At 45.7% G+C, this 27,166-nt stretch overlaps 2 protein-coding genes across 5 annotated transcripts in view; one reads left to right on the plus strand and one right to left on the minus strand.

The window, feature by feature from the left end:
• Positions 1–644: 644 nt before the first annotated feature.
• Positions 645–24,511, plus strand: msh6 (mutS homolog 6 (E. coli)). Its single transcript, XM_062462893.1, has 11 exons — positions 645–1,038; positions 2,832–3,043; positions 4,451–4,620; positions 4,770–5,390; positions 5,665–7,534; positions 14,153–14,454; positions 17,855–17,972; positions 18,051–18,140; positions 18,927–19,081; positions 19,172–19,371; positions 24,294–24,511. The coding sequence occupies exons 1-11, from the start codon at positions 788–790 to the stop codon at positions 24,373–24,375; spliced, it is 4,071 nt and encodes a 1,356-aa protein (XP_062318877.1). The 5' UTR covers positions 645–787; the 3' UTR covers positions 24,376–24,511.
• Positions 24,512–25,165: 654 nt separating this feature from the next.
• fbxo11a (F-box protein 11a) overlaps positions 25,166–27,166 on the minus strand; it is a 38,300-nt gene continuing 36,299 nt past the window's right edge. For 3 of the 4 annotated variants that reach the window (XM_062462895.1, XM_062462894.1, XM_062462896.1), the window contains 4 exons: positions 26,857–26,964; positions 26,569–26,677; positions 26,383–26,481; positions 25,166–25,920 (listed from right to left, as the gene is read on the minus strand). In XM_062462895.1, the coding sequence (XP_062318879.1) occupies positions 25,791–25,920; positions 26,383–26,481; positions 26,569–26,677; positions 26,857–26,964 (446 nt within the window). In that variant the 3' untranslated portion in view covers positions 25,166–25,790. The remainder of the gene's footprint in view (positions 25,921–26,382; positions 26,482–26,568; positions 26,678–26,856; positions 26,965–27,166) is intronic. The other variant, XR_009930583.1, reaches the window with a different exon arrangement.

Here is a 27,166-nt window from a genome sequence, read left to right on the forward strand (position 1 = left end):
CAATCAGAAGGTTGCCGGATCGATTCCGGGCTGTGCCAAATGAAGTTGTGTCCTTGGGCAAGGCACTTCACCCTACTTGCCTCAGGGAGAATGTCCCTGTACTTACTGTAAGTCGCTCTGGATAAGAGCGTCTGCTAAATGTCTTCTAAAAAAAAAAAAAATTAGCTTCAGTGAAGTGTGATCATCAACTGGAGACAGGGCATGTATCTCTGCTGCCCTCTTGCGGCCACAGCCGGCCGTCAGACTTTTCATACATGAAAGTCAACATTCAAAAACTGTCAAGGTTGACGGCACAGGCGACGTTATGGTAACGTGGGCATGGAGCCATGTGCATAGGCAGACAACACTATGGTATCTTGTCAAACCAAAAATGCTGAATTGAGTCAAATTCTGGAGTTTGAGAACCATCATCAGCCGTGACTCCCGCGAGCAACACCCTAGATATGCATAGATCGGATTCCCTCGAGGTACAGCAGAGCCCAAAAGCCGTTTCACCCAATTAACCAAGAAACTCTAATAGACTAGAAGCAAAGAGACCTTAATGAAAAACGACTTTACAGTAAGAGCTAAAAAGTCAGTTAAAGCCAACAAAATAAATACAATAATACATACAAAAACATGATCACCTTGCTTCCGTTTCCGTCCTCTTCGAACATGCTGCGAAAAACTCCGACTGAGCATTTCGCGGGAATTGTCTGCGAGTGGTGCACGCGATTGAGGATAGAAAGAGTCCAATCTCTCAAATCACATACTTTCTACATTTTTTAGTTATTGCATAAGAAGCCAAATGGCCAAGCAAAGTACCATCTTTAATTTTTTCAACAAGTCACCTCCACCGGTGTCCAAGCCGAAGCCGAGCCCGTCTCCTACGGAGGCAGATGTACCGTCCTCCGTCCTCAAGTCCAGCTCCTCTCCCAGCGAGCAAGCTAAGCTTGCAGCCCCAAAGAGTAACAAGACTCCGGCCAAGACGAGCAAGAAAGCGGCCAAGGGTGGATTCAGCAAACTGTTTGGAGATAAAATAGCATCAAAGAAGGAAAGGTAATTCCAGCATCATGTTAGGCTAGTCACATACTAGTTTGCTAGAAAAGTGATTAACTGAATAACGTTCAGCCAAATTCCGTCACAGACTTTAGCTCTGCTAAACAAGATTAGTGATTTCAGTCACTGGACTTAGCAATACAGCGTTGTGGTTGTATTATTGTTGCCTAGCTTTCTATCTAGTTTTTATTAATAACAGCATTTGTTGCCTAGCTGTATCAACAATTTTGACTGACTGTGTAGTTTAGGGAACGTTGTAGGCTATGTGAAGAATGACCGCTGACTGTTACATGCAGGGCTTTTCTGCAAACAGCAAAGCAGTAAGAGGTCTGGTCTAGTTAGCTGGCTAGCTAATGTTAGCCAGGAGACAATTTAGTAATCTGATGTAACTAGTCTTTCATTATGACTGAGTGGTTTTAATGCAAGCAGTTCTTGAGTAGATGTAGCTTAGCTAACTATGCTGGTCTCTTCCCTGACTACTGTTGTGGTGGAGTTCAGCGCCAAGTTGTTCTAACAAAAAAAAGAGAATCTGAATTATCTGGATTTTGAAATCCCATGTTTTGCTATTCAGGATCAAATAATCAATCTTACTTTTGTGCTTGTTTTTCAAAGCAACATTGGAGGCTAAATATCCAATAGGTTCTTCTAGAATTTTCAGTTCGTTTTCGTTTGCAGACCAGCTTTTTGAAGCTCCTTTTTTAGGAGGCGTATCTCAAGTCTGGCTTTGGTTTGCTCAAATTGGGGAGACTGATTTGTTCCTCTGCCAGATTAATCTCTACTTCTGCTCTTTCATATAAATACATGAATATGTACAACATGATACAAATATAGTTTTTTGACCAATTTATTGTTATTGACCAATTATTGACCAATTTCGAGTTTTATTACATTTTGTTCCTGAAATCCACCCTGAATCCACCCTTCTGCTGGGATCAGAATGATCTTGTTTTTTAGATCAAAGGTATCCCAGTCCTACTTAAAAGTTTTGAACAACACATATTGAAGGGTTGATCCAGATCAAAACCAAGACTGGATTACGTGATCTAATCCAATTTCAGAATCCTTTTTTTATTTTGAACAACCCATTTTTAAGATTTGATCCAATCCAATAGCCGAAATCCGATCAGATCACTTCTGAACAACTGGCTCCCTCAACCCTTCAATATGTGTTAAAAGCTAAAAGAGCTTCAAAAAGCTGGTCTGCACAACCGAAGACGAACTCTGAAAGTTCTAGAAGAAACTATTGGATATTTATCCTTTTTCTGATTTTGAAACACATGTTCAAAATATTCACATTGTATTTATGAAGAATGTCTATTAGTTTGTTTTTATTTGTTTGCGGATCAGATGATGGCTCTGACTGTTTGGATTGTTTTATTTTGCCTTTTTCTGTCTCTTCAAATCAAAACACTTAAAAGTGACCCCCATGCTGGCTATTGAACCTGTTCTTTACGTAGCAAGAAGCCTACATTGTTATATGCTATCCCATTTATAACACTGGGAATTTGAATTTGGTCATCTTGAATAGTTTGTATCTAGATCAGGGTGATCCGATCCAATGTTGCTTTGAAAAACCAGCACAAAAGTAAGATTGATTACTTGATCCTGGATAGCAAAACATGGGATTTCAAAATCCATATCATTCTGATCCGGATTAAACCTTTTGAACAACTGGGCCCAGAGGTTCAGGAAGAGAGGAGGGGATCTGCATTAGACTGCAGATCAAGAAGCCGCAGGTTTGAATCTTCTCTGTTGAGTATCAGAGCACCAGCTAAATACACGTGTGTTATTAGTGTTTCCAGCCCGGCATGTCCTTTCAGCGGTGGCGCTCTTGTGTGGGCCAAGCTGGAAGGGCATCCCTGGTGGCCGTGCATGGTAGTGCCGCAGCCGCTCAGCGGCCAGCAGATGCGCGGGCGGGGGAAGGACCAGCGCCTGCACGTGCACTTCTTCGATGAGCCCCCGACCCGCGGGTGGGTCAGCACCAAGTACCTCCGGCCATATACAGGTGTGTGTACAGCTATATCATATACAGGTGTGTGTGCGACTATGTCATATACAGGTGTGTGTACAGCTATATCAAATACAGGTGTATGTGCGACTATATCATATACAGGTGTGTGTACAGCTATATGAAATACAGGTGTGTGTGCGACTATATCATATACAGGTGTGTGTACAGCTATATCATACATGTGTGTGTACAGTTATATCATACATCAAAATTAATTCGCATTTGAATCGCGATTTAGTCTTCTAGCAATTCATATCGATTCACAAATTTCAAAAATTGTTTTTTATTTTTTTATAACAATGAGTTTACTAAACTGCAAGAAAAACAATACATTTCAAGGTTTTGATGCATTGGGATTTTTTTCTTCAACACTTAACTGCCTATCACAGTCAAATAGAAACAAGTAACACTAAACAGCAAACTGGAATCAACTGTAAAAATATATTGAATCGAAATTTGATTAAGAATTGAGAATCAAAAAAATCGTGAATCGATTTTTAATCGAATCGTGACCCCTAAGAATCGATTTGAATTGTGAGATACCAAAATATTCCCACCCCTACAAAATAGTTTTTGGAGCTTTACATAATATAAACGTCACGTTGGACTCGTATTGTTATATTTGCCGAATGTATTTAACTATGAATATAATTATATTTAACTTGAATGTATCCGTTTTGGACACATTTGTGCAGAGAATGATGATACTAACCGTTCGTAAACTCCGGATTGATTCTCCTGCCGATTCTTGTTCGTCCCCCGCATTGACTCAGAGCGTGCACTGAGAGAGGAGGGCTATTCACAGACTGGTCTGTTGTAGTGAGAGAGAGAAAAGCGAGCAGGGCAAGAAGGGGCTGAGCGAATCAATGCGCTGCACGCAGCTTTAAAATGAAATGTTTTTATTTGCCATGTTAAACAGTAAAAAAAACAAGGTAATACATTTGTGGCAGTCAATTTTTAATTGTGGCGGGCCGCCACCAATAAATAAATGTATGGGAAAATGTGTTACTTAAGGTGGTAGGGTGGGGTTTGCCGTCAGATCGGGGGGGGGGGGGGTTCATATGAAGACTCTAGAGAATGTTTAGTACACAAATCTGAGAAAAAGTTGACTGTAAGATGAAAAAGAGATTTATTGTGATTATGACGGCAGATATTGCAATTAAAAAAACAACGTAGTTAAGGCGGCAGGCGTGTGTTGCTTAGGTGGCCGCCTTAACTGAAAAGTGCTGCGGGAAACCCTGGGAAACACTAATTATGATTCAAAATGTATCAGAATGATATAACTACAGCTGAGCGTGTATCAGCTAATGTATCAACAGTCTTATCAGCGGCTGACGGATCTTTTAATGTCTCTGTTGAATGTACCTTTCCCCCCTCTGCCCCCATCTCTCCTCCCCCCAGGCTCCGAGAGCAGTGACACTAAGGTCGGAGGCGTGTTCTTCAGTGGAAAGCCTGTGATCCGTAGGGCCATGGAGCTGGCCGACGCCGTCCTGGCCCACAGCCCTGAGGCCAGGCTGCAGACGCCCATCTGCAACCTTCCTTCTGACGAGGAAGAGGAGGAGGACATGGAGGTCAGGACATTTGCTTTTAACGGCAGTTTGTGACCTTAAAGGGCTACAGTGCAGTTGGAGTTGATTTATTGGACGACGGCATTACGAGTAACAAACCACACGTGATAATCCTCTGAAACGTTAATGTTCCTGTACTGCTGCTTCCACAGCTGGATAAGTCTACTCTGTCTGAGGAGGAGGAGGAAGAGGAGGAGATGACGAAGGCCAAGGCCCATCGGCGTTCTTCCCGTGCTGCCGCTGAGCAGTGCAACAAGCCCAAACGCCGGCGCATCATCGTGGCCTCAGAGAGCGATGGCTCGGAGGAGGAGTTCAGACCAGACCAGGCGACAGGGAGCAGCGAGGATGAGGAGGAGGCCGTGGTGAGCAGCACTGAAGAGGAAATGGAGAGTGAACCAGACAGCCCCATCAAGCCAGTGAAGCGTAAACGCCCCTTGGAGCAGCCCTCAGCCACGCCCAAACCCCGGGCCCCCCAGGGCCCCAGCAGGGCCTCCCCTATGGCCAGCACCAAGACCCGCCTCGCTGCCTTCTCGGCCCCCGACGGCGTGGAGAGCCCGGCGGGGGGGGCAGAGGGAGGCATCTGGGACCACGAGAAGCTGGAGTGGCTGCAGGCGGGGAGGAGGAAGGACGCCTGCAGGAGGAGACAGTCGGACGAGGAGTACGACCCTACCACCCTGTACGTCCCTGAGGACTTCCTGAACAGAACCACGCCAGGCATGCGGCGCTGGTGGCAGCTGAAGGCCGAGATGTTCGACGCTGTTCTCTTCTACAAGGTGGGTGTGAGAGACCGTTGCAGGGTATATCCTTCGAGCTCATCTGTGTTGATCACTTGCATTGGTAAGAGATTAAATATACAAGTTTAGAGAACTGTTTCATGTAGTACAAAGGTATTCACTCATTTGAGTTTTTATTAGCTTTATGCAAAGTGACCTACAGCAAAGGGGGAGGTGTGGAAAATGGGACCTCTTGATTTGCTCCATCTGAAAAGTACTTCAGTCCTTTTTTCTCCTTCCTTCTTTTACATGTTTTTTTTTTTTTTTTTGAAAGGTGGGCAAGTTCTACGAGCTGTACCACATGGACGCTGTGATTGGCGTGAACGAGCTGAACCTCACCTTTATGAAGGGCTCCTGGGCCCACTCTGGATTCCCCGAGATTGGATTTGGGCGCTTTTCTGACGTGCTGGTCCAGAGGGGCTACAAGGTGGCCCGCGTGGAGCAGACAGAGACTCCTGAGATGATGGAGTCCCGCTGCAAGGCCATGGCGAGGCCCACCAAGTTCGACCGCGTGGTGCGGCGTGAGGTGTGCAGGGTTATCACGCGCGGGACCCAGACCTACAGCGTGCTGGACGGGGCCCCAGCTGAGAGCCACAGCTCGTTCCTGCTGAGCCTGAAGGAGAAGGCAGAGGCGTCCGGGCGCTGCTACGGAGTCAGCTTTGTGGACACTTCCGTAGGGGTGTTCCACGTGGGGCAGTTCCAGGACGACAGGCACTGCTCACGGCTCCGGACCCTGGTGGCGCGCTACGCCCCGGCCCAGGTTCTGTTTGAGAAGGGGAACCCGTCGACTGAGACTCGCAAGATCCTCAAGTCCTGTCTCTGCTCTGCCATGCAGGAGCCGCTGAATGCAGGGAGCCAGTTCTGGGACGCCCAGAAAACTCTGAAGCAGCTGTCTGAAGAAGACTACTTCAGAGAAAGTATGCAGGAGGGAGTCAGCCTGCCAGCTGTGCTGAGCTCCATGACCTCCGAGGGAGACTCTCTGGGCCTAACTCCCAAGGAGGGGTACGAGCTGGCTCTGTCTGCTCTGGGAGGCTGCATCTTCTACCTCAGGAAGTGCCTGGTGGACAAGGAGCTGCTGTCCATGGCCAACTTCCAGGAGTACATTCCGGTGGACGTGGAGCTGGAGAAGGCGTCCGGGTCGAGCAGCTTCTTTGCCCAAACCCGCCAGCGTCTAGTTCTGGATGGGGTGACACTGACCAACCTGGAGGTTCTGCAGAATGGCTCTGGCGGCACGGAGGGCTCGCTGCTGCAGCGCCTGGACTCCTGCTCCACGCCCTTCGGCAAGCGGCTGTTGAAGCAATGGCTCTGCGCTCCGCTTTGCAACCCGGCGGCCATCGAGGAGCGCCTGGACGTCCTGGAGGGCCTGATGGGGGCGGCTGGCCCGGCGGAGGAGGCCTCCCAGCTGCTGAAGAAGCTTCCGGACCTGGAGAGGCTCCTCAGTAAGATCCATAGTATCGGTTCACCTCTGAAGGGCCCGGAGCACCCCGACTCCAGAGCCGTGCTCTACGAGGAGGTCACCTACAGCAAGCGCAAGATCGCAGACTTCCTGTCTGCGCTGGACGGCTTCAAGACCATGCAGGAGGTCACGTCAGTTCTGGGACCCGTCGCAGATGGCTCCCAGTCCAAACTGCTGCGCCAGCTTGTGAGCCTGAGGTCCGACAGAGGCGAAGGCCTCTTCCCAGACCTGTCATTGGAGCTGAAACGCTGGGACACGGCGTTCGACCACCAGAAGGCACGCACCACCGGCGTGATCACGCCCAAGACAGGCTTCGACCCCGAGTACGACCAGGCGCTTAGTGGGATCCAGGCCTGCGAGGCTGAGCTGCAGGCCTACCTGGAGCGCCAGCGGAGGCGTCTCGGCTGCCGTAGCCTAGCTTACTGGGGCACCGGGCGCAACCGCTACCAGATGGAGGTCCCGGACAGCGTGGCCGAGAGGAACGTGCCCGAGGAGTATGAGGTGAAGTCCACCAAGAAGGGCTGCAAGCGCTACTGGACCCGTGAGATTGAGCGTCTCTTTGGGGAGCTGCAGAGTCAGGAGGAGAAGAGGGACGCTGCGCTGAAGGACTGCATGAGGAGGCTTTTCTACAACTTTGACAAGAACTACAGGAACTGGCAGACCGCTGTGGAATGCATGGCTGTACTGGGTAAGATTAGGGATGGGGATCGTAAATTTGTATCGATATTGATACCATTTTCGAGACTGCTTAACAATCCAAGTCTTTATCGATACCACTATCGATACTTTTCTGGGGTGAGCTTGAGCTAACCACCATCTAAAATGAATGAATTTGGCAAATGTTAAACATATAGCAGCACCCACACAACCCACGCCACACTTTATGTAAACTGAAGATTACTGAACAACATTTATAATAGTGGTGGTCCGTTATCGGCGTTAACGCGCTGCGACTCTTATCGGCGATAAAAAAAATATCGCCGTTAATCTATTCTCAAAGTTGGGTTGGGAGCTGGGTCTATACTACGCAAGCTATGATTTCACCTTGATATTTTAGCGCGGATGTATACCTAGTCGAATTGCACTGTAGGGGGCGAGAACCAGTCTTCGAACCTGTGTGTATGCCTTGTGTATGAAATTATCACATCAAACGTGACGTGCTAACATGGATGCAGCTATGAAGCCGCCTGGTTTGCTTCAGGGAAAATGTATTTTTAAGAAGCTTCCCAATGGAAACCTCGACAAGACTAAGGTTGTTTGCACCTTGTGCTATGCGGAATTAGTTTACTGTAGGAGTTCTTCCAGTCTCAAATACCACTTAAACGCAAAGCATCCTTTAGCTAATGCGGAAGATGCCGGGTCAAGCACTGATGTAGCGCAGGGGAAGAGTGTGGTTGTACTGGGTAAGATGGTGTGTATGTGTGTGGCTGTGCTGGGCAAGATGGTGTGTATGTGTGTGGCTGTACTGGGTATAATAATGATGTTTTCCTACCATTGTTTTGGGGGGTGGACCCTACTGTCACCCTAAAAGAAAGAGGAAAAAATCTCTCTAATAATGCCAGGAATCTCTGTGTCTATCTGCCTATTAGGGGTGGAACGGTACACTGAAGTCACGGTTCGGTTCATACCGCGGTTCAGACATCACGGTTCTGTACGAGTTCGGTACAACGGAGGGAAAAGCAAAACAAACCAGGTTCCTCTACGAGTGAATACGGCGCATTGAAGATGACATGTAAATTCCGATTGCGTCAGTAATTTATTTGTCCATTTTTGTATGTGTATCTAATGGCTGGTTAAGCACTGTAGGGAGAAGTTGAAAACATATTTTTGTCTCGTTCCAGTGATTGGCACACCTGGGTGATGGCGTCGGATATTTTTAGTCATTTAGCACACGCCAGATGCGTTATATACTTACATTTACATTTACATTTATTCATTTAGCAGACGCTTTTATCCAAAGCGACTTCCAAGAGAGAGCTTTACAAAGTGCATAGGTCACTGATCATAACAACGAGATAGCCACAAAACATTGCGAGTAGCCAAAACATGAAGCACACATTGTGAACAACCAAAATAAGTGCCAAAGGGAAGAACCATAAGAGCATGTAGTTGAACAAGTTACAATTAAACAACATGAACTGCTATAAGTGCAAGTGTACCTGTGGAAAAAAAGCAAGCAACAATAATAAAACTATATCACAGCGAGTACAAAAATTTAAGTCAGTTACCACTAACCACAAGAGCAACAAGTCTCTAAGCAAGAGTCATTGTGATCCTTGAGGAAACTAACATCGGGTCAAGCGAACCATTCCTAAGTACCGTTGTACTCCCGGAACAAGTGCGTCTTGAGCCTTTTCTTGAAGGTGGAGAGACAGTCAGTGTCTCTGATGGAAGTGGGGAGTTGATTCCACCACTGGGGGGCCAGACAGGAGAAGAGCTTGTGTTGGGACCGGGCGGTCTTGAGCGGTGGGACCACCAGGCGGTTGTCTGAAGAAGACCGTAGGTGACGGGTGGGGGTGTAGGGCTGCAGGAGAGACTTGATGTAGACGGGTGCACTCCCGTTCACTGCTCGGAAGGTCAATACCAGGGTCTTGAATCTGATATGGGCCATGATAGGTAGCCAGTGGAGAGAGATGAGGAGCGGGGTAACATGGGAGCGTCTGGGTAGATTGTAGACCAGGCGGGCCGCTGCGTTCTGAATCCTCTGAAGAGGGCGGGTTGCACATGCTGGGAGACCAGCGAGCAGCGAGTTGCAATAGTCCAACTTGGAGAGGACAAGTGCTTGGACTAGCAGCTGGGTGGAGTGCTCAGACAGGTATCTCCTGATCTTCCGGATGTTGTAGAGGGTGAATCTACACGACCGGGAGACCGCAGCAATGTGGGCCGTGAGGGAGAGCTCGTCGTCCATGGTAACCCCAAGGTTCCTGGCAGAGGATGAAGGGGTCACCGTCGCAGATCCCAGGGTGATTGAGAGATCGTGGGAGATAGAGGGTTTAGCCGGGATGATGAGAAGTTCTGTTTTGGCGAGGTTCAGCTGGAGGTGGTGCTCGGTCATCCATATGTGTCCATCTATATCCATCTATATACTTAGCATGTTAGATGTATTTCCAGTCACATACCCCACCACCAGTGATATGCGGTGATGTCAGTAAGACGCACTTAAATGGGAAAATGTGTCCAAACTTTTGACTGGTACTGTACATGTTGAAGAATACAGGATCGAAGTGCGCAAGTGAGTTTTTCGCTTGTCGTCCGCAGTGAACGGACAGTAAAAGCACTGCTTATTCTACAATTTTTATTTTATTTGATTATGCGTAACTGCTACATTCGTCATCGTAACGTCTAAACAATTGCAATAACACACATATTGCATATATAAATCACAAGAATAAAAATACAAGTTTATTAAATAAAATGATTTTATAAAAAAATGTACGTTTTGAACTTTGAATTCTTGGCAGGGTTGCCAAGCTTTTTAATGCCCTATTTGCAAAGCTTTATGGCACCAATTTTACGCGATCCCCTTGAAAATGTCTTGCAAATATGTAGTTAGAAAAAAACTCAAAGGCAAATCAAAATTGTGATTGTGATTGTTTGTGGATAGTTAATCACATTTGTGGATCTTGATTTACATTTGTGGAAAGCAATTTACATTTGCGGAACATGTTTTACATTTGCGAAACACGTTTTACATTTTCGGAACACGTTTTACATTTGCGGAACACGTTTTACATTTGTGGATTGTCCTATACGCATTTGCAATACTTTTGGCCCCGTTTTGAGCCCATACCGGAGTTCCTAGTAAGGAAAATAGGAAAGATTTGTTTAGAAGCGAAGTGCTGACTAGTGCTGACTGTTGGCAGAACATTGAATCTCTGATTTCAAAGGGGTTGAAATGCTGGCTCGCTAACAGAACGCCAATATAAATCAGAATTGGTTTTATTCGCCATGAAAGTTCACACAAACAAGGAATTTACTGTGGCAGGAAGGTGCATACATTAAACACAGGGTTTCTGGGGGTCTTAAAAAGTCTTAAATTCTGAACTTAAAATTTAAGGCCTTAAAAAGTCTTAAAAACGGCTAGATTTTCATCCGAGGTCTTAAATTTAATCCAGTCAGGTCTAAAAAAAGTTTTACCCTCGTTCATTTTCAGAAACGCTGGTCGCAGAAAGTTATTATAAAGTAGCAAAAAATTAGTAGCCTACAGAGCGGAGCTCTCAGAACGTTGGTTCGGTGTGTTGTAGATCTTTCTGGGGGATATTGGTATTGGTACGTATGTGGTGATAAAACTACAAATCCTGTGATAAATACAATACCTGCCCGCGAAATACGCCTGCGTCTCCTCACAGTTTGTTAAAGTTCGGCTACGTGTGGAAAATGGGAAAGTGTATTTTCAACGAGACATGGCTAGACCACTGTTATAGGGTTACAAGCGGTACCCAGCTCCAGGTATGAGGCTCGCTGCAAACTTGGCCAAAAAAATATTCAATTGGGTGTGAAGGTGCTGGAGTCACACACTCACGCACACACTTTCTCTATTTGAGGGCAAGTTTGTTTTACCCTATTTTCATTTTGGGCGTAAGGTTTTGGGGATTTGGGACGTTGTTGGGTGTGGAAGGTTACTAATGTGATTAACCTATGTGTAAAATTAATGCTTTTTCAATGACTGAATTCATTTAAATACAAATATTTTTTTCTGAATTTCTTTGATTTGAATTTTGGTAATACATCGTGTAGGTCTTAAATTTCGTTCCTTAAAAAGTCTTAAAAAGGTCTTAAATTTGACTTACTGAAACCTGCAGAAACCCTGTAAACATATATGAATCATAAATAAAGTAGTGTACAAAGTCTAACTAATACTAAGGGGATAAAATATGTAAAACATATACAATATAGATAAGTAAATCTTGTTACAAAAATGTATGTTTCAGGGCACTACACTGCGACCGAAATTGTTACATTTGCAACCTTTTGAAATGCCATTGTGACTGTAATTTGGAGTCGCAAATGTATCACTGATTATTTTTGTGCTTACCTTAGGTTTTAGGCAACATGCTATGATTTATTATGAGCATTTATTAAAACAGTAATGTGTATTTTAAGAATACGTATTCAAACGTTCTCTGATTATTCAACACATCAAGTTGGCTTCAGCCCCGCGACCCCCCCACACCCTCCCAGAATGGTATAGCCTAACCTTGATTTTTTTTAAAATCAACCTCTCGTCAAGACACGCAGCAATCGCATATATAGCTAGAGCTAGGCTACTCAGATCTGACGTGTTAAAATGAAGCGGACAATCTGCCATGTCAAACGGAGCGTGTGAGTGAGAATGATACGGACATCTGAAATTCAACACCAGTGGCTTGAAGAATACCAGCCATAGGTGCCATCACCAGAGTATAAGTAGCCTAGCTCTAGGATTGCCAAAGTCTTTCGCCAGCGCAAGGCGCAGCGTGTAGCCTGTTGATAAGTCTAATGTTTTCGTATCGATTTAGATTTCTCACTAAATAAAATGTGGTTGTCATTACAGTTTACTTAAGTTTTCTAAATTAAATAAACCTCATAAGGTCTGCGAAAAAGTAGTATTGCCAGGCAAATGAGGCAATACTTGTTTCAAAAGTAGTATTGCCATGGGAATACTGGCAATACTGACGGTGGCAGCAATGGTTAAGGTACCAAGACGGAGCAATGCACTGTGTGTACTGTACATTCTGTGGGCCTTCAATTGCGGGACTGTCCAAATTTGTAACAGCATCAAAACAATTCAAACACGAATCATTGAAGCTTCATAATGACTGTATGAAGCACGTAAAGTGTAGAGACAGGTAGGCCTACATATCCCGTAACGCAGCAGCACTCCCGACTGCATTTCTGCTTTATTTTCAAATAATGATACATTTATTTTATAATGTGCATAAGTGTTTAGAATCGATGATGTGGAGGTTGAACAAGTACTTGAGAGATTTTCAATTGTGATCTGAACAATATAGATACCAAAGCCACTGAGAAGAACTGTCATCACCAGCTGCATCACGGGCACTGCGTCTATAATTCCAGAAATCTGTGTCACCGACATCTTCGCCGGCACTGTGCTCTATCTATATAAGTGCACTATGTATAATTAGGCTATATATTCCCATAAAACTGACCCACGAGATAAAGCTGTTTTCACACATACAAGCAATGTGCTTCTTGCTTGTCACCTCAAAAGTTCAATTCATTTGCACCTAAAGTTTGTGCAACGTTGCCATTATTATTTTTACCTGATCGTCTGTCGCTGAGTGGGGCTTCCGATCCACTGGTAGAGACTACATTTGCGTGAATTTGTCTAATATGCTCCTCGCAAGTGAATCTGTGTGATGCTGGAAATAACGTTTACTTCCTTGCATATACTTCCTTGTTGTACTAGCTAGTTTCGTTTCGACTTGCAACATTCTGACATTGATCGTCCACAAATACCCTAATAAACGCATAGAAAAAGGGTTAGCTTCTCTGGCTAGGCAGCCTGTTCGCCTGCTCATGTTGCCGGCTGTCTCACGCTGCCTTGCGGGGCCTGTCACGTGATTTCCATAGAAAATGAATGGGTGGCAAAATTAAGGTCTACCTCCCCCCCTGAAATATATGTAAAACCTGGATGGGGTGTCTGTGTGGCTGCACTGGCTAGGTATTGTGTGTGTAGAAGGCATCTGCAAACATTTCATAATTCCAGAACCACAATATCAGCTACCAGAACAACAATATCAGCTACCAGAACAACAATATCAGCTCCCAGAACAACAATATCAGCTCCCAGAACCACAATATCAGCTCCCAGAACAACAATATCAGCTCCCAGAACAACAATATCAGCTCCCAGTACAACAATATCAGCTCCCAGAACAACAATATCAGCTACCAGAACCACAATATCAGCTACCAGAACCACAATATCAGCTACCAGAACCACAATATCAGCTACCAGAACCACAATATCAGCTCCCAGAACAACAATATCAGCTACCAGAACCACAATATCAGCTCCCAGAACAACAATATCAGCTACCAGAACCACAATATCAGCTCCCAGAACAACAATATCAGCTACCAGAAACACAATATCAGCTACCAGAAACACAATACCAGCTACACTGCCAGAACTACAATATCTATTTATAATAGGGTGATGTGTTAAATCTTTCTTAAATATAAAGATATCGAAACTGTCCTGTCACTGTGGCTTAGAAACCGTGAAACTGAACTGTGCCCCCTGCTGCGCTGCAGCCCTGCTGGTTATCTTATCACACTCATAATTTCCTCCAATCAGACGTGCTCTTGAGCTTGACCCGGTACAGCCAGGGGGGAGATGGACCAATGAGCAGGCCTCAGGTGCTGCTTCCTGGTGATGACAGCCAATCAGCTTCCTTCTTGGACCTGCGCGGGTCCCGCCACCCCTGTGTCACCAAGACGTTCTTTGGAGACGACTTCATCCCCAATGACATTGCCATTGGCTGCCCTGGCAGAGAGGAGGAGGAGGGGCAGGAAGCAGGAAGTGGTGTGACAGGCCAAGCCCCCTGTGTTCTGGTCACTGGACCCAACATGGGTGGAAAATCCACTCTCATGAGACAGGTTGGTATCCGCCTATATGCTGTTCCTGTCTGCACTATGTACTTCCTGTCTGCACTATGTACCAGGGATGAGAGTGGTTAATTGAATATCCGAATATCCAAAAGTAAGTTAGTATTCAAATACTTTTTATTAAATAAGCTGGAAATACATTTTTCATGTGTCATGAATTCTAATAGCTTAGTTGTGATGTTTGAAATTGGTAAAAAAGAAACCCAAAGGTTGATGTTGCATTCTGCTGCGAGTCTCCTTTCAGTTGGTGCTCAAAACCAGAGAAATGGCTTGTAAGCAGAGCAAGGTGTTTCCATCAGATTGGTGACCTAAATAATGTTAAATGTAAAATAAATGTCAAGCTAGTGTACAACAAATCCACCAGCTCAATGCAGAATCACATGAGGATAAATCATAAAGAAACAACTTTGTTCAGGTCAGACAAACACAGCACCTCATCACCTCCTTTTCAACCTTGAATCATGCTAGTGCTGCAACCCTTCACCCACAATGCACCCATAGAAATGCTCCTTTTTTTATGCGTAGGGATAGTGCGGTACTGGCTTAATTTATTTAAATAAGTAGTGATGTAGCATAATCACTGTTTTAGAAATTTTTGCCTACTTAATGTAATTTCATCCAATGTAACTTTTAACTTTTTATTTTAAGACAGTAACAGGCTTAGTGTTATTGCGCACGGTTTAAGAGCGTACGTCTGAAGACGCAGCATTTTTTTTTTAAAGTTCATTGTTTTTACGTCATGTTCAATACATTTATCATGCCATTGTTTTCTTTATTTAGGCGTAACTCTTATTTATTCTAATAGCTTTAACAGTCACAATTCTTGCCAGAATGTAGTGGTTCATGTGTTAACTATATACTTTGCGTCATGTCTGGCCAATTTCATAATGGAACCTCAGGATTATAAGTAAATATAGACTATTTGGATATCGAAAAAAAATTGGGGATACTATTCGAATTGTGAAATCATGTCAAATGCCCATCTCTACTATCTATCAATATCCCTATTTTATACTTCCTATATGCACTACTATATGTGTCTTTGTATAAAAGCCTCTGCTGACTGGACCCTATAACTCTGACCCTATAACTCTGACCCTATAACTCTGACCCTATAACCCTGACCCTATAACCCTGACCCTATAACCCTGACCCTATAACCCTGACCCTATAACCCTGGTATAACAATGACCCTTCAGTGTGGGCTGGTGGTATAACTATGACCCTTCAGTGTGGGCTGGTGGTATAACTATGACCCTTCAGTGTGGGCTGGTGGTATAACTATGACCCTTCAGTGTGGGCTGGTGGTATAACTATGACCCTTCAGTGTGGGCTGGTGGTATAACTATGACCCTATGACCCTTCAGTGTGGGCTGGTGGTATAACTATGACCCTTCAGTGTGGGCTGGTGGTATAACTATGACCCTTCAGTGTGGGCTGGTGTTATAACTATGACCCTATGACCCTTCAGTGTGGGCTGGTGGTATAACTATGACCCTATGACCCTTCAGTGTGGGCTGGTGGTATAACTATAACCCTTCAGTGTGGGCTGGTGTTATAACTATGACCCTTCAGTGTGGGCTGGTGGTATAACTATGACCCTTCAGTGTGGGCTGGTGGTATAACTATGACCCTTCAGTGTGGGCTGGTGGTATAACTATAACCCTATGACCCTTCAGTGTGGGCTGGTGGTATAACTATGACCCTTCAGTGTGGGTTGGTGGTATAACTATGACCCTTCAGTGTGGGCTGGTGGTATAACTATGACCCTTCAGTGTGGGCTGGTGGTATAACTATAACCCTTCAGTGTGGGCTGGTGGTATAACTATGACCCTTCAGTGTGGGCTGGTGGTATAACTATGACCCTTCAGTGTGGGCTGGTGGTATAACTATAACCCTTCAGTGTGGGCTGGTGGTATAACTATGACCCTTCAGTGTGGGCTGGTGGTATAACTATAACCCTATGACCCTTCAGTGTGGGCTGGTGGTATAACTATAACCCTATGACCCTTCAGTGTGGGCTGGTGGTATAACTATAACCCTATGACCCTTCAGTGTGGGCTGGTGGTATAACTATAACCCTATGACCCTTCAGTGTGGGCTGGTGTTATAACTATGACCCTTCAGTGTGGGCTGGTGTTATAACTATGACCCTTCAGTGTGGGCTGGTGTTATAACTATGACCCTTCAGTGTGGGCTGGTGGTATAACTATGACCCTTCAGTGTGGGCTGGTGGTATAACTATGACCCTATGACCCTTCAGTGTGGGCTGGTGGTATAACTATGACCCTATGACCCTTCAGTGTGGGCTGGTGGTATAACTATGACCCTTCAGTGTGGGCTGGTGGTATAACTATGACCCTTCAGTGTGGGCTGGTGTTATAACTATGACCCTATGACCCTTCAGTGTGGGCTGGTGGTATAACTATAACCCTATGACCCTTCAGTGTGGGCTGGTGGTATAACTATAACCCTTCAGTGTGGGCTGGTGGTATAACTATGACCCTTCAGTGAGGGCTGGTGGTATAACTATGACCCTTCAGTGTTGGCTGGTGTTATAACTATGACCCTATGACCCTTCAGTGTGGGCTGGTGGTATAACTATGACCCTTCAGTGTGGGCTGGTGGTATAACTATGACCCTTCAGTGTGGGCTGGTGGTATAACTATGACCCTTCAGTGTGGGCTGGTGGTATAACTATAACCCTTCAGTGTGGGCTGGTGGTATAACTATGACCCTTCAGTGTGGGCTGGTGGTATAACTATGACCCTTCAGTGTGGGCTGGTGTTATAACTATGACCCTATGACCCTTCAGTGTGGGCTGGTGGTATAACTATGACCCTTCAGTGTGGGCTGGTGGTATAACTATGACCCTTCAGTGTGGGCTGGTGGTATAACTATGACCCTTCAGTGTGGGCTGGTGTTATAACTATGACCCTATGACCCTTCAGTGTGGGCTGGTGGTATAACTATAACCCTATGACCCTTCAGTGTGGGCTGGTGGTATAACTATGACCCTATGACCCTTCAGTGTGGGCTGGTGGTATAACTATGACCCTATGACCCTTCAGTGTGGGCTGGTGGTATAACTATAACCCTTCAGTGTGGGCTGGTGGTATAACTATAACCCTTCAGTGTGGGCTGGTGGTATAACTATAACCCTTCAGTGTGGGCTGGTGGTATAACTATGACCCTATGACCCTTCAGTGTGGGCTGGTGGTATAACTATGACCCTTCAGTGTGGGCTGGTGGTATAACTATGACCCTTCAGTGTGGGCTGGTGGTATAACTATAACCCTATGACCATTCAGTGTGGGCTGGTGGTATAACTATAACCCTATGACCCTTCAGTGTGGGCTGGTGGTATAACTATAACCCTATGACCCTTCAGTGTGGGCTGGTGGTGGTTCTGGCCCAGCTGGGCTGCTATGTCCCAGCTGAGAGCCTCCGCTTCTCCCCTGTGGACCGGATCTTCACACGCCTAGGGGCGTCGGACCGCATCATGGCTGGTGAGACACACACACCGCTACGCACAGTCCCTCTAACACACACACCACAGTCCTCTAACACACCTGTGCTGTGTGCAGGTGAGAGCACCTTCTTCGTGGAGCTCAGTGAGACGGCCAGCATCCTGCTGCATGGAACACAGCACTCCCTGGTGCTGCTGGACGAGCTGGGTAAGAAATACTTACATCTACTAGATCTACCATACATACCCCTCGATCTACCGAGATATCCCTAGATCTACCTAGCTACTAACTAAACAGACCGTGTGTGCTGTGTGTTTGTGCTGTGTGTTTGTGCTGTGTGTTTGTGCTGTGTGGTGCATGTGCTGTGTGGTGCATGTGCTGTGTGTGTGTGTGGTGCATGTGCTGTGTGGTGCATGTGTGTGTGCTGTGTGTGTGTGTGCTGTGTGGTGCATGTGCTGTGTGTGTGTGCTGTGTGTGTGTGTGCTGTGTGTGCTGTGTCTGTGTGTGCTGTGTGTGTGTGTGTGGTACATGTGCTGTGTGTGCTGTGTGTGTGTGTGTGTGTGTGTGTGGTGCATGTGCTGTGTGTGCTGTGTGTGTGTGCTGTGTTGTGGTGCATGTGCTGTGTGGTGCATGTGCTGTGTGTGTGTGTGGTGCATGTGCTGTGTGGTGCATGTGTGTGTGCTGTGTGTGTGCTGTGTGTGTGTGCTGTGTGTGTGTGTGCTGTGTGTGCTGTGTCTGTGTGTGCTGTGTGTGTGTGTGGTGCATGTGCTGCGTGTGCTGTGTGTGCTGTGTGTGTGTGTGTGTGTGTGGTGCATGTGCTGTGTGTGTGTGCTGTGTGCTGTGTGTGTGTGTGTGTGTGTGTGTGTGGTGCATGTGCTGTGTGTGCTGTGTGTGTGTGTGGTGCATGTGCTGTGTGTGCTGTGTGTGCTGTGTGTGTGTGTGTGTGTGCTGTGTGTGCTGTGTGTGCTGTGTGTGTGTGTGCTGTGTGTGCAGGCAGGGGCACAGCCACCTATGACGGGACGGCCATCGCCAGTGCCGTGGTGAGCGAGCTGGCGGAGAGGCTGGGCTGCAGGACTCTGTTCTCCACCCACTACCACAGCCTGGTGGAGGACTACAGCCACAGCACTGCTGTCAGGCTGGGCCACATGGTACTGTGACCGGCAGGCCTGCTTACACATGGTGCTCCATCTGCTCACACTGTACCAGGTTACAATCCCAGCTACGTCTCTGCCCGCCAGGCCTGCATGGTGGAGAAGGAGAGTGACGACCCCAGCCTGGAGGCCATCACCTTCCTCTACAAGTTCACCTCGGGAGCGTGTCCTAAGAGCTACGGCTTCAATGCTGCCCGGCTCGCCAACCTGCCCCCGGACGTCATCCAATCAGGAGCCAGCAAGGCCCGGGAGTTTGAGAGGAGCAGCATGAGCCTCCGAGTATTCAAGTACGATCTGAACACACACATGTACACACATACACACATGTACACACATACACACATGTACACACATACGTGCGCACACACGCGCAAACACACTCACACTCATTCACACACTCGACTGGCGTTTTATGACTTGGCCAGTTACCTTTTGAATTTCTGCCTAAAATGACATGGTCATAACGAAGGCTGAACGATTTCGGAAAATAAGCTAATTGCGATTATTTGGACTAATATTGCAATTGCGATTATTATATGATTTATTATTAATAAATATAGATATATACTACTGATCTCCAGTCAGCAACATAACACACAAAGTTCAGAAAAGTTAAGGAAAACATACTTCTTCGAAAATATTTTGGTACATCAAAGCTAAACGTAGGCTAATATAACATGTGCATTGGGGAAAAAACTTGTGCTGTGGGGACCGTTGGAAATATTTAGAACTCACGCATCTCAAGGTTAAATAAAAATTAAAAAAAAACACTGAACATTTCTGATCCAGTCAGTAGCCTAACAGAAACAGTATGCACTGACAGCCATAGTGATCCTACTGTATGTGTATCACCGAGGGGCATCATATCTTTCGTGATGAACGCTGTGACTGCTTGAGTAATTTCGTACATGAATATGGAGTTAGGCTTTGAAACATGTCGATCAGTGATCCTGTCGGGTGTTATTTGGCTTATTTGACAGACTGGTATTCGGCATTTTATCTATGCATCGTACATGGCTTTGTGGTGTTTTTTTAGGGCCGAATCAGGATGGTGGTGTTGCCCTGTGAGGGAGCAACGTTCACCTGGCAGATTCTGCGCAAAGTGTTGCACAGCATCTTTTTAAAGGCAAAATTGGCAAAGTGTCTGTAGTGTCAGGTTCTGTCGAGCCTGAGGCCATCGTACAGGTCAAGGTAAAGTGTAATGTGAAAAGTTGATCCTTCGACTGCAAACTGCGTTACTCTCGCGTGTCACGTGACCAAAGTAAAATCACAGCCTTTGCAATTACAAAATCTTGTTTTGTCACATCGCGATATTATCGCAAATGCAATTAATCGTTCAGCCCTAGTCATAACTCAGGATCAGAATTGAGAAGATGCATATTGTTTGAAAAGAAATTGACGTTTTTTGTGTATGTTCAATAAAAGTATTTACCACAGACAAAATAAGAAACAACAAAAAATGTATACCAAAACATATTTTACTATTTATCTAGCACAAAAAACTATATATTGACAGAAAGTGTAGGGTGAAGCTTTATGTTATTATACCTACCCTTTTTACATATTCTAGATGGGGGGTACTCAGTAGTCGTACTCCGGTCCTGACCCAGATGCAGACGCAATACAATTGACCAAAGCCAAAAGCAACATTCTAATTTAGTCATGATCCAAGCGATCATGCACCAATTCATTGGTGCGTGATTTTGCGCTATAGCCTATATATGTTTTCCTATTAGATGTGGTTTATATCTTCCGTGTCCAATCCAAAGGTCCAATCGGGAGCTGTAATCACCATGACCACTCACTCAACGTTGGCCGCAACCTCTGTGGGTCACGCAGGTTGTGTGTGTCATTCGCAACAACGCAGGCTAATCGATTTGCTAATTACCCCCAGAACTCTGAGGTAAGGGCCAGAAAAATAAACCATCACTGTTCCAAACCCTGGACTGAAGGGAAATTTGGTGAGTGGACCTTTTGGGTTTCTAATTGAGTACCCCTGTTCTAGATGTTCCAGCAGGCAGCCCTTACAAAACAAAAGCAAATTCCAAATGTTTCATACACAATAATGATCATACCTCAGTTTTATATTTATGTTTTGCAGGGCTCAACATTAAAAAGAATTGGTTTGAAACTTACTGGCCCCCCCTCCAAAAGTTGTAATTTATCATTGTTACAACAAAACCAAAGACTTATAAGTTATGTTATTCTGTTAACATGTTTAACCATTTATTAAACACATCCTGGATATAAAAAGAACAAAAATGAAATCACATTTCTAGTGATAAAAAATAATTGACTTTTAACCTCAAACATGACGTGCTCTCTTCCCTGCTGACAGCCATCTCTGCACAACTCTGTCTGGCTGAAACTGAAACCTCTGGTCCCTCAATGCTAATTTACATTTAGTCATTTAGCAGACGCTCTTATCCAGAGCGACTTACAGTAAGTACAGGGACATTCCCCCGAGGCAAGTAGGGTGAAGTGCCTTACCCAAGGACACAACGTCAGTTGGCATGACCGGGAATCGAACTTGCAACCTTCGTATTACTAGCCCGATTCCCTCACCGCTCAGCCACCTGACTCCCAATAATATATAAAAGCTTCCATAGCATTTCATCAGTATGATACTAAGTACCCAAGTCGACACCATTCTTCTACTGCACTTCAATAGCCCTTCAATAGCCCGAGGCGAACGGCTGGCCCGTCTTAATTACGTGATATGCCGTTGTTAATTTAAATTTAATTTGTTGCATTTAAATTCCTGACCAGCAATCGACAATGGAAATATAATAGACTTGTTTATTTTGGAGTACATGTATGATGGAGCCGAAACAGTGTACATGATTCACATCGTCGGCCGTGAAAAATGGTTTTGTCCTTGGGTAAGTTAAATATCCATCTGTCCTGTTTAGGGACTGTGTGATCATCTAGCCAAAAGGATGTTCCTGTTTTTCTGTTATGTGCAAACATGCAGAGATTGACAGTCATGGACGTCATGACAACGCAGAAGTTTGGATTACCTGTAGCAACAGAACTCTGTATTAGCTCAAAACTAACGGTCGCAAACTGTCGCTCTTAAAACATGCAAACAAATCATAAAACCCAGTTATCACAGTTATAAAAAATATATTTTAATACAGTGAAATTCTAAACTCCTCAAAAAAAGTTAGGAAACTTTATTTAGGTTGATTATTTCTCCCCTTTAATAATACCAATTGATATTGTATGTTATATCGTTGGAAAGCCTGATTAGTCACCTTTAACAACCGCCACCACATTTTTTGGGGCCGCTACCCACACGGTTAGCTGTGTTGCTCATTCCACGAATGCATGATCCTTACAAGTTGTACCTCGTTGTAATGGTGATTAATCAGGCTTTCCAACGATATAAAATACAATACCAATTGGTATTATTGAAGGGGAGGAATAATCGACCAAAATAATGGGGCATCCGAGGAGAAGGGTGGGGGCAGGGTCTCCAGGGGGAATGGGGCATCCGAGAAGAAGGGGGGGCAGGGTCTCCAGGGGGAATGGGGCATCCGAGAAGAAGGGGGGGCAGGGTCTCCAGGGGAATGGGGCATCCGAGAAGGGGGGGCAGGGTCTCCAGGGGAATGGGGCATCCGAGAAGGGGGGGCAGGGTCTCCAGGGGGAATGGGGCATTTTAGGGTGGGATGTATATCCAAAGGTGGGTCAGACCAACTGGTCTGACTTGTCTTGCAGGAGCAAAGAGTTTTACTCCCATGAGCTGAGAGGCCCTATTGTGCTCACACCAGTCCCAGGGCATCACCATGCCTTCTGCATTCCTACATACACCAAAGTTACATTTCAGCATGACATGGGTTACTACACAGGCTCAGAAGCATCCTGTTGCATAGACCCATCTATTCCAGGGTTTGTCCTGCATAGAGAAAATTTTGGCGCGCGCCAAAGCCGTTTTCCCGAGCGCCAAAGGCAAAAAAAAGTGCTATGCGGGAAAAAAAAAAAAACGTGCAATGCATGTCAGCGAATATGTTCTCAATAGTATGTTTCAAGTAGGCTACAGCCGAACCCTCGTTCTGTTTTGATCAATAGTAATAGAGTTGATAAGCGTGTCTTCTTGTCTGATCAATACGCAACTGTGAGGTGCGCGAATGGACAGAGCGGCCACTAAACTGTCGTTCCGCTGCGAGGGCAGCCCGACGTGCACGAATACACCTGTACAAATGCAAATTACATTTCCACTCAAAATGCTGACAAAAGTTTGATTTACGATTTCCAACGCAACCTCCATTGGTATTCTTAACCTGGAATGATAATATATAGCTAGTGCAGTGTTTCCTCTATGGCTACATTTCTGCCGCCACGGTTTCAGAAATCAGGCTGTACAACATTTTAAGCCGTCTATCAGCAATGATTGTTAGAGTGCATGTCGGAGAATTGCACGGACACACGCTTCACACCGCAGTTGAGATTGCGTGTGTGCGTCCTTGAGAACTGTAAGTCGTATAATTTATGTTGTCAGTTCATTTAAGCCTGTTATTGTCTAAGTCTATAGTTCTGGCAAATTTAAATCAAGTTAACTGGTGATTTTCGTTGTTTGTATTCTTCCCCTGCTAGCTAAATTGCACATATGCATAAAGTGCATTATTATGCTGAAGTAGTTTTAATTAATAAAAAGTGGGTTTATTGTTATTATTTGCTACAGAATGCTTAGCCTATCAAGATCAAATGAAGCAGACAGTGTACATGCTTCAGAGTGGCCTACCTTAATCGATAGACTAGGCTACTGACCATTTACAATAAGTTGTTACGTCAATTATTACGCCAAAGCTGGGCCTATGGCTATTTGGAATTTATTTAGCGAAATATGCAAAGGCTCATGGTTAGTGAGTCGTGTCATCCTTATTGATCGTAGCACCATGAGACGTGTAGCATTCAGGACCTCCTGACCGCTGCACTCAGAACTAGAGGCAGAGAATGTCTAATATAGGGAGAACCATAGATATATATATAAAGGCTAGATGTCTTACGGCGGAGTCTAGAACGTCCGCACATGGCATCCAACTATGCAGTGGCATAACGACATCTCTGACGTTGATAACAAACCAAACCGTTTAAAAATTGAGCAAGCAGGCTCTGCTAGAGGTCAAAATACATTCATAGGGTTGTGATCTGATATGATGCTGTATGAGTTATCGAATTAAGTTATTCCATTCTTCATGTCCGACAGGAAGTTGTGCCGGTATGCAGACCAGGCTGTTGTGGACGGCCTCCTCTTCTCCTCACTGCTGGAGACGATCAGCAGCCTGTAGGAGGGGCCTGACCTCCTCCGGTGCGGAGGTGACCTGTTCCAGATCAACTTTTGTATTCTTATTTTTTCCCACTGTGTTCTCCCAAACACTAACACAACACTGTAATGATCTAATAAAGTTTATTTTTAAAAATGTCCACTTTCCTCTAGGAAATTAAACCCTTTTTCACGCTAGCATCTACATAATGGTTATTGAATACTTCACAATATATTAAGTCTAATGTTATGGTACATGCATACAATTCAGGCTGTATGAGAACGCACAGTCACCAATACATATGGATGGTCAGGGAGAAAGCACTGGAACGTACAGCTGTCTCAACATAGGGAGGGAACCATCTCCAGCAATATTTAACTTAACGTGAAGAGGAATCTTCAGAAGACGGGCCGGCGCTGATTTCACAAGACTTCCTGTCGTGTCTCTGCGGTGTGGAGCTTCTTCTGGACAGGATGGAGCGCTCAGCACCCTCCACCTCCCCAGAGCATGTGTGTATCACCCCCCCAGCTTCCCTCCACCTCCCCAGAGCATGTGTGTATCACCCCCCCAGCTTCCCTCCACCTCCCCAGAGCATGTGTGTATCACCCCCCCAGCAACAAAACATTGCCACAGTGTCCCTGTTAATGAAACAAGAGCGCCTCAGGTGGACAAGGGTTACAGTCTGCGGCCAGGTTTCCGGACTGAGGCTCTGGTTTGGTGAGAAGTCTTGTGAAATCACACCATCCAAAGAATTTAAATCTAAATGTATTTCCCTTATTTCAGAGTCCCACATAAAAACAACATTGCTGGAGAAAAGATTTAGTGTTATTCTTTTTTTCTGTTCTCTTTCATAGAAAGAACTTAGACACTGTGACATGAGTACAATTACAGCAAGTCTAGGGTGTAATAACCAAAAAAATTATAATACATATTTAATAAAATAAAAGACATTCAAGTACATTAAGATTTTTGCATGAAAATACAAAACTACATGAGCATTAAAATCAATATCAACATTTTTTTTTCCTTAAAAAAAAGAAAACAGAAAACCCGAAGTGCTAGAGGGGAGAGAGGGTACATATATACCAGCGCAACGGTTGCCTGGAGACGGATGGAAGCATTGTGTCATGGCCATGTCTCCTGTCTGGCCACACCCCCCCATAACCCCCCTCCCAACAGCCTGGCTGCCCAACATCCCATAATAACCTGAGTCACCATGTCTCTATCCTCAGCCCCCGACAACATGGCCTTCTCTCAGCCAATCATGTTGCAGGTGTGAGTGGGGCAGGGGGGCGTGGTGTCCACAGCAGACTGTATTAAATAGATCCTCTCTTCCTCTGCTCGGCCTCTTGTTTTAAAAGTCATCTGTACACGTTCTGTGAAACTGAACTGTCATGTGAATGTCCGGCTGTTCCTCCTCTCCCAGGCAGGTGTGCAGCCTAGTTGTGCTGCAGCGTGTTTGACTCTATTGGGGGCGCCGAGTCATACAGCGTGTCTGTGTCGTGCGTGGGCTCTCCGGCCAGCGTGCAGGGGTTGGAGAGAGTCCCCGCTCCACAGTCACAAAAGAACCTGCAGAGGACACACAGGCATGACTGCACTTTTACAGTGGAACTAAACTGTCCTGGTGGAGTCTCGTCCCACCTGGATGAAAGTCTGTGTGTAAGACAGCCAATTATCATACACAGGGTGGGGGATCCCAGTTGAGGGGGGTCGGGGTGAGGGGTCATGGGTGAGGGGTCATGGGTGAGGAGGTGAGGGGTCTTTGGTGAGGGGTCATGGATGAGGAGTTGAGGGGTCATGGGTGAGGGGTCATGGGTGAGGAGGTGAGGGGTTGTGGGTGAGGAGGTGAGGGGTCGTGGGTGAGGAAGTGAGGGGTCATGGGGGTGAGGGGTCTTGGGGGGAGGGGTCATGGGTGAGGTGAGGGGTCATGGATGAGGGGTCTTGGGGGTGAGGGGTCATGGGTGAGGGGTCATGGATGAGGGGTCTTGGGGGTGAGGGGTCATGGGTGAGGGGTCATGGGTGAGGACTGACCTGTCGTGCCTGATGAACTCCACGTCGTGCCCTTGGTGGCACTTCTTAATGCAGTTCACACAGATGGCGTTGCGGTCTGTTGTGTTGCAGGTGTGACACCTGTGGAGAGGGCATTAGGAGCTGTCAGTAGCAGCTCAGGGGGGGTTGTACAGCAGGGTGAGGGAGGATGGACAGGGAGATTGTTACCTGTAAAAATCGTGCATTGGATAGCTGGTGTAACTGGAAATCTTGTACAGGCACTGACCTCTGCTCACAGCTTTCTCAATGGCATCTTGATTGTTCATTATTTTGTTATCTGGGGGCGACAGGAGTGGGTGGGGTCATGTACAGGATATTAACTTCTGGCTGAGCCCTTCAGGTGCAACAACATTCAACACACCTCAGATATACATGCTGCAATATGGTGTCTAGATTCACCCGTGCCAAATTAATCATCTCAGTTAGGGTTAGTGTCAGGGTTCATGACCTGTCTACCTTTCATTGTAACATTGACACCAGATGCCAGGAACAGTCCTCCGAAGCGGTTGTTGAAGATCTGATTTCCCTCCAGAGTGGCTGTGGCGTGGTTGGTGATCTCTATACCTACAGGAGGAGCAGGAGAAGATCAGCTACCAGTAACCAGGCATCTGTTTCAGTAACCAGGCATCTGTTTCAGTAACCAGGGATCTGTTTCAGTAACCAGGGATCTGTTCCAGTAACCAGTTCCATAACACTCAGTTGGGGCTAAAGCGGTTCTATAAATCAGTGGTTCTCAATCCTGGGACCCCCTGTCCTGCATGTTTTA

The sequence above is a fragment of the Osmerus eperlanus genome, chromosome 6, assembly GCF_963692335.1.
Source record: "Osmerus eperlanus chromosome 6, fOsmEpe2.1, whole genome shotgun sequence".
In the NCBI taxonomy this organism is placed as follows: domain Eukaryota; kingdom Metazoa; phylum Chordata; class Actinopteri; order Osmeriformes; family Osmeridae; genus Osmerus; species Osmerus eperlanus.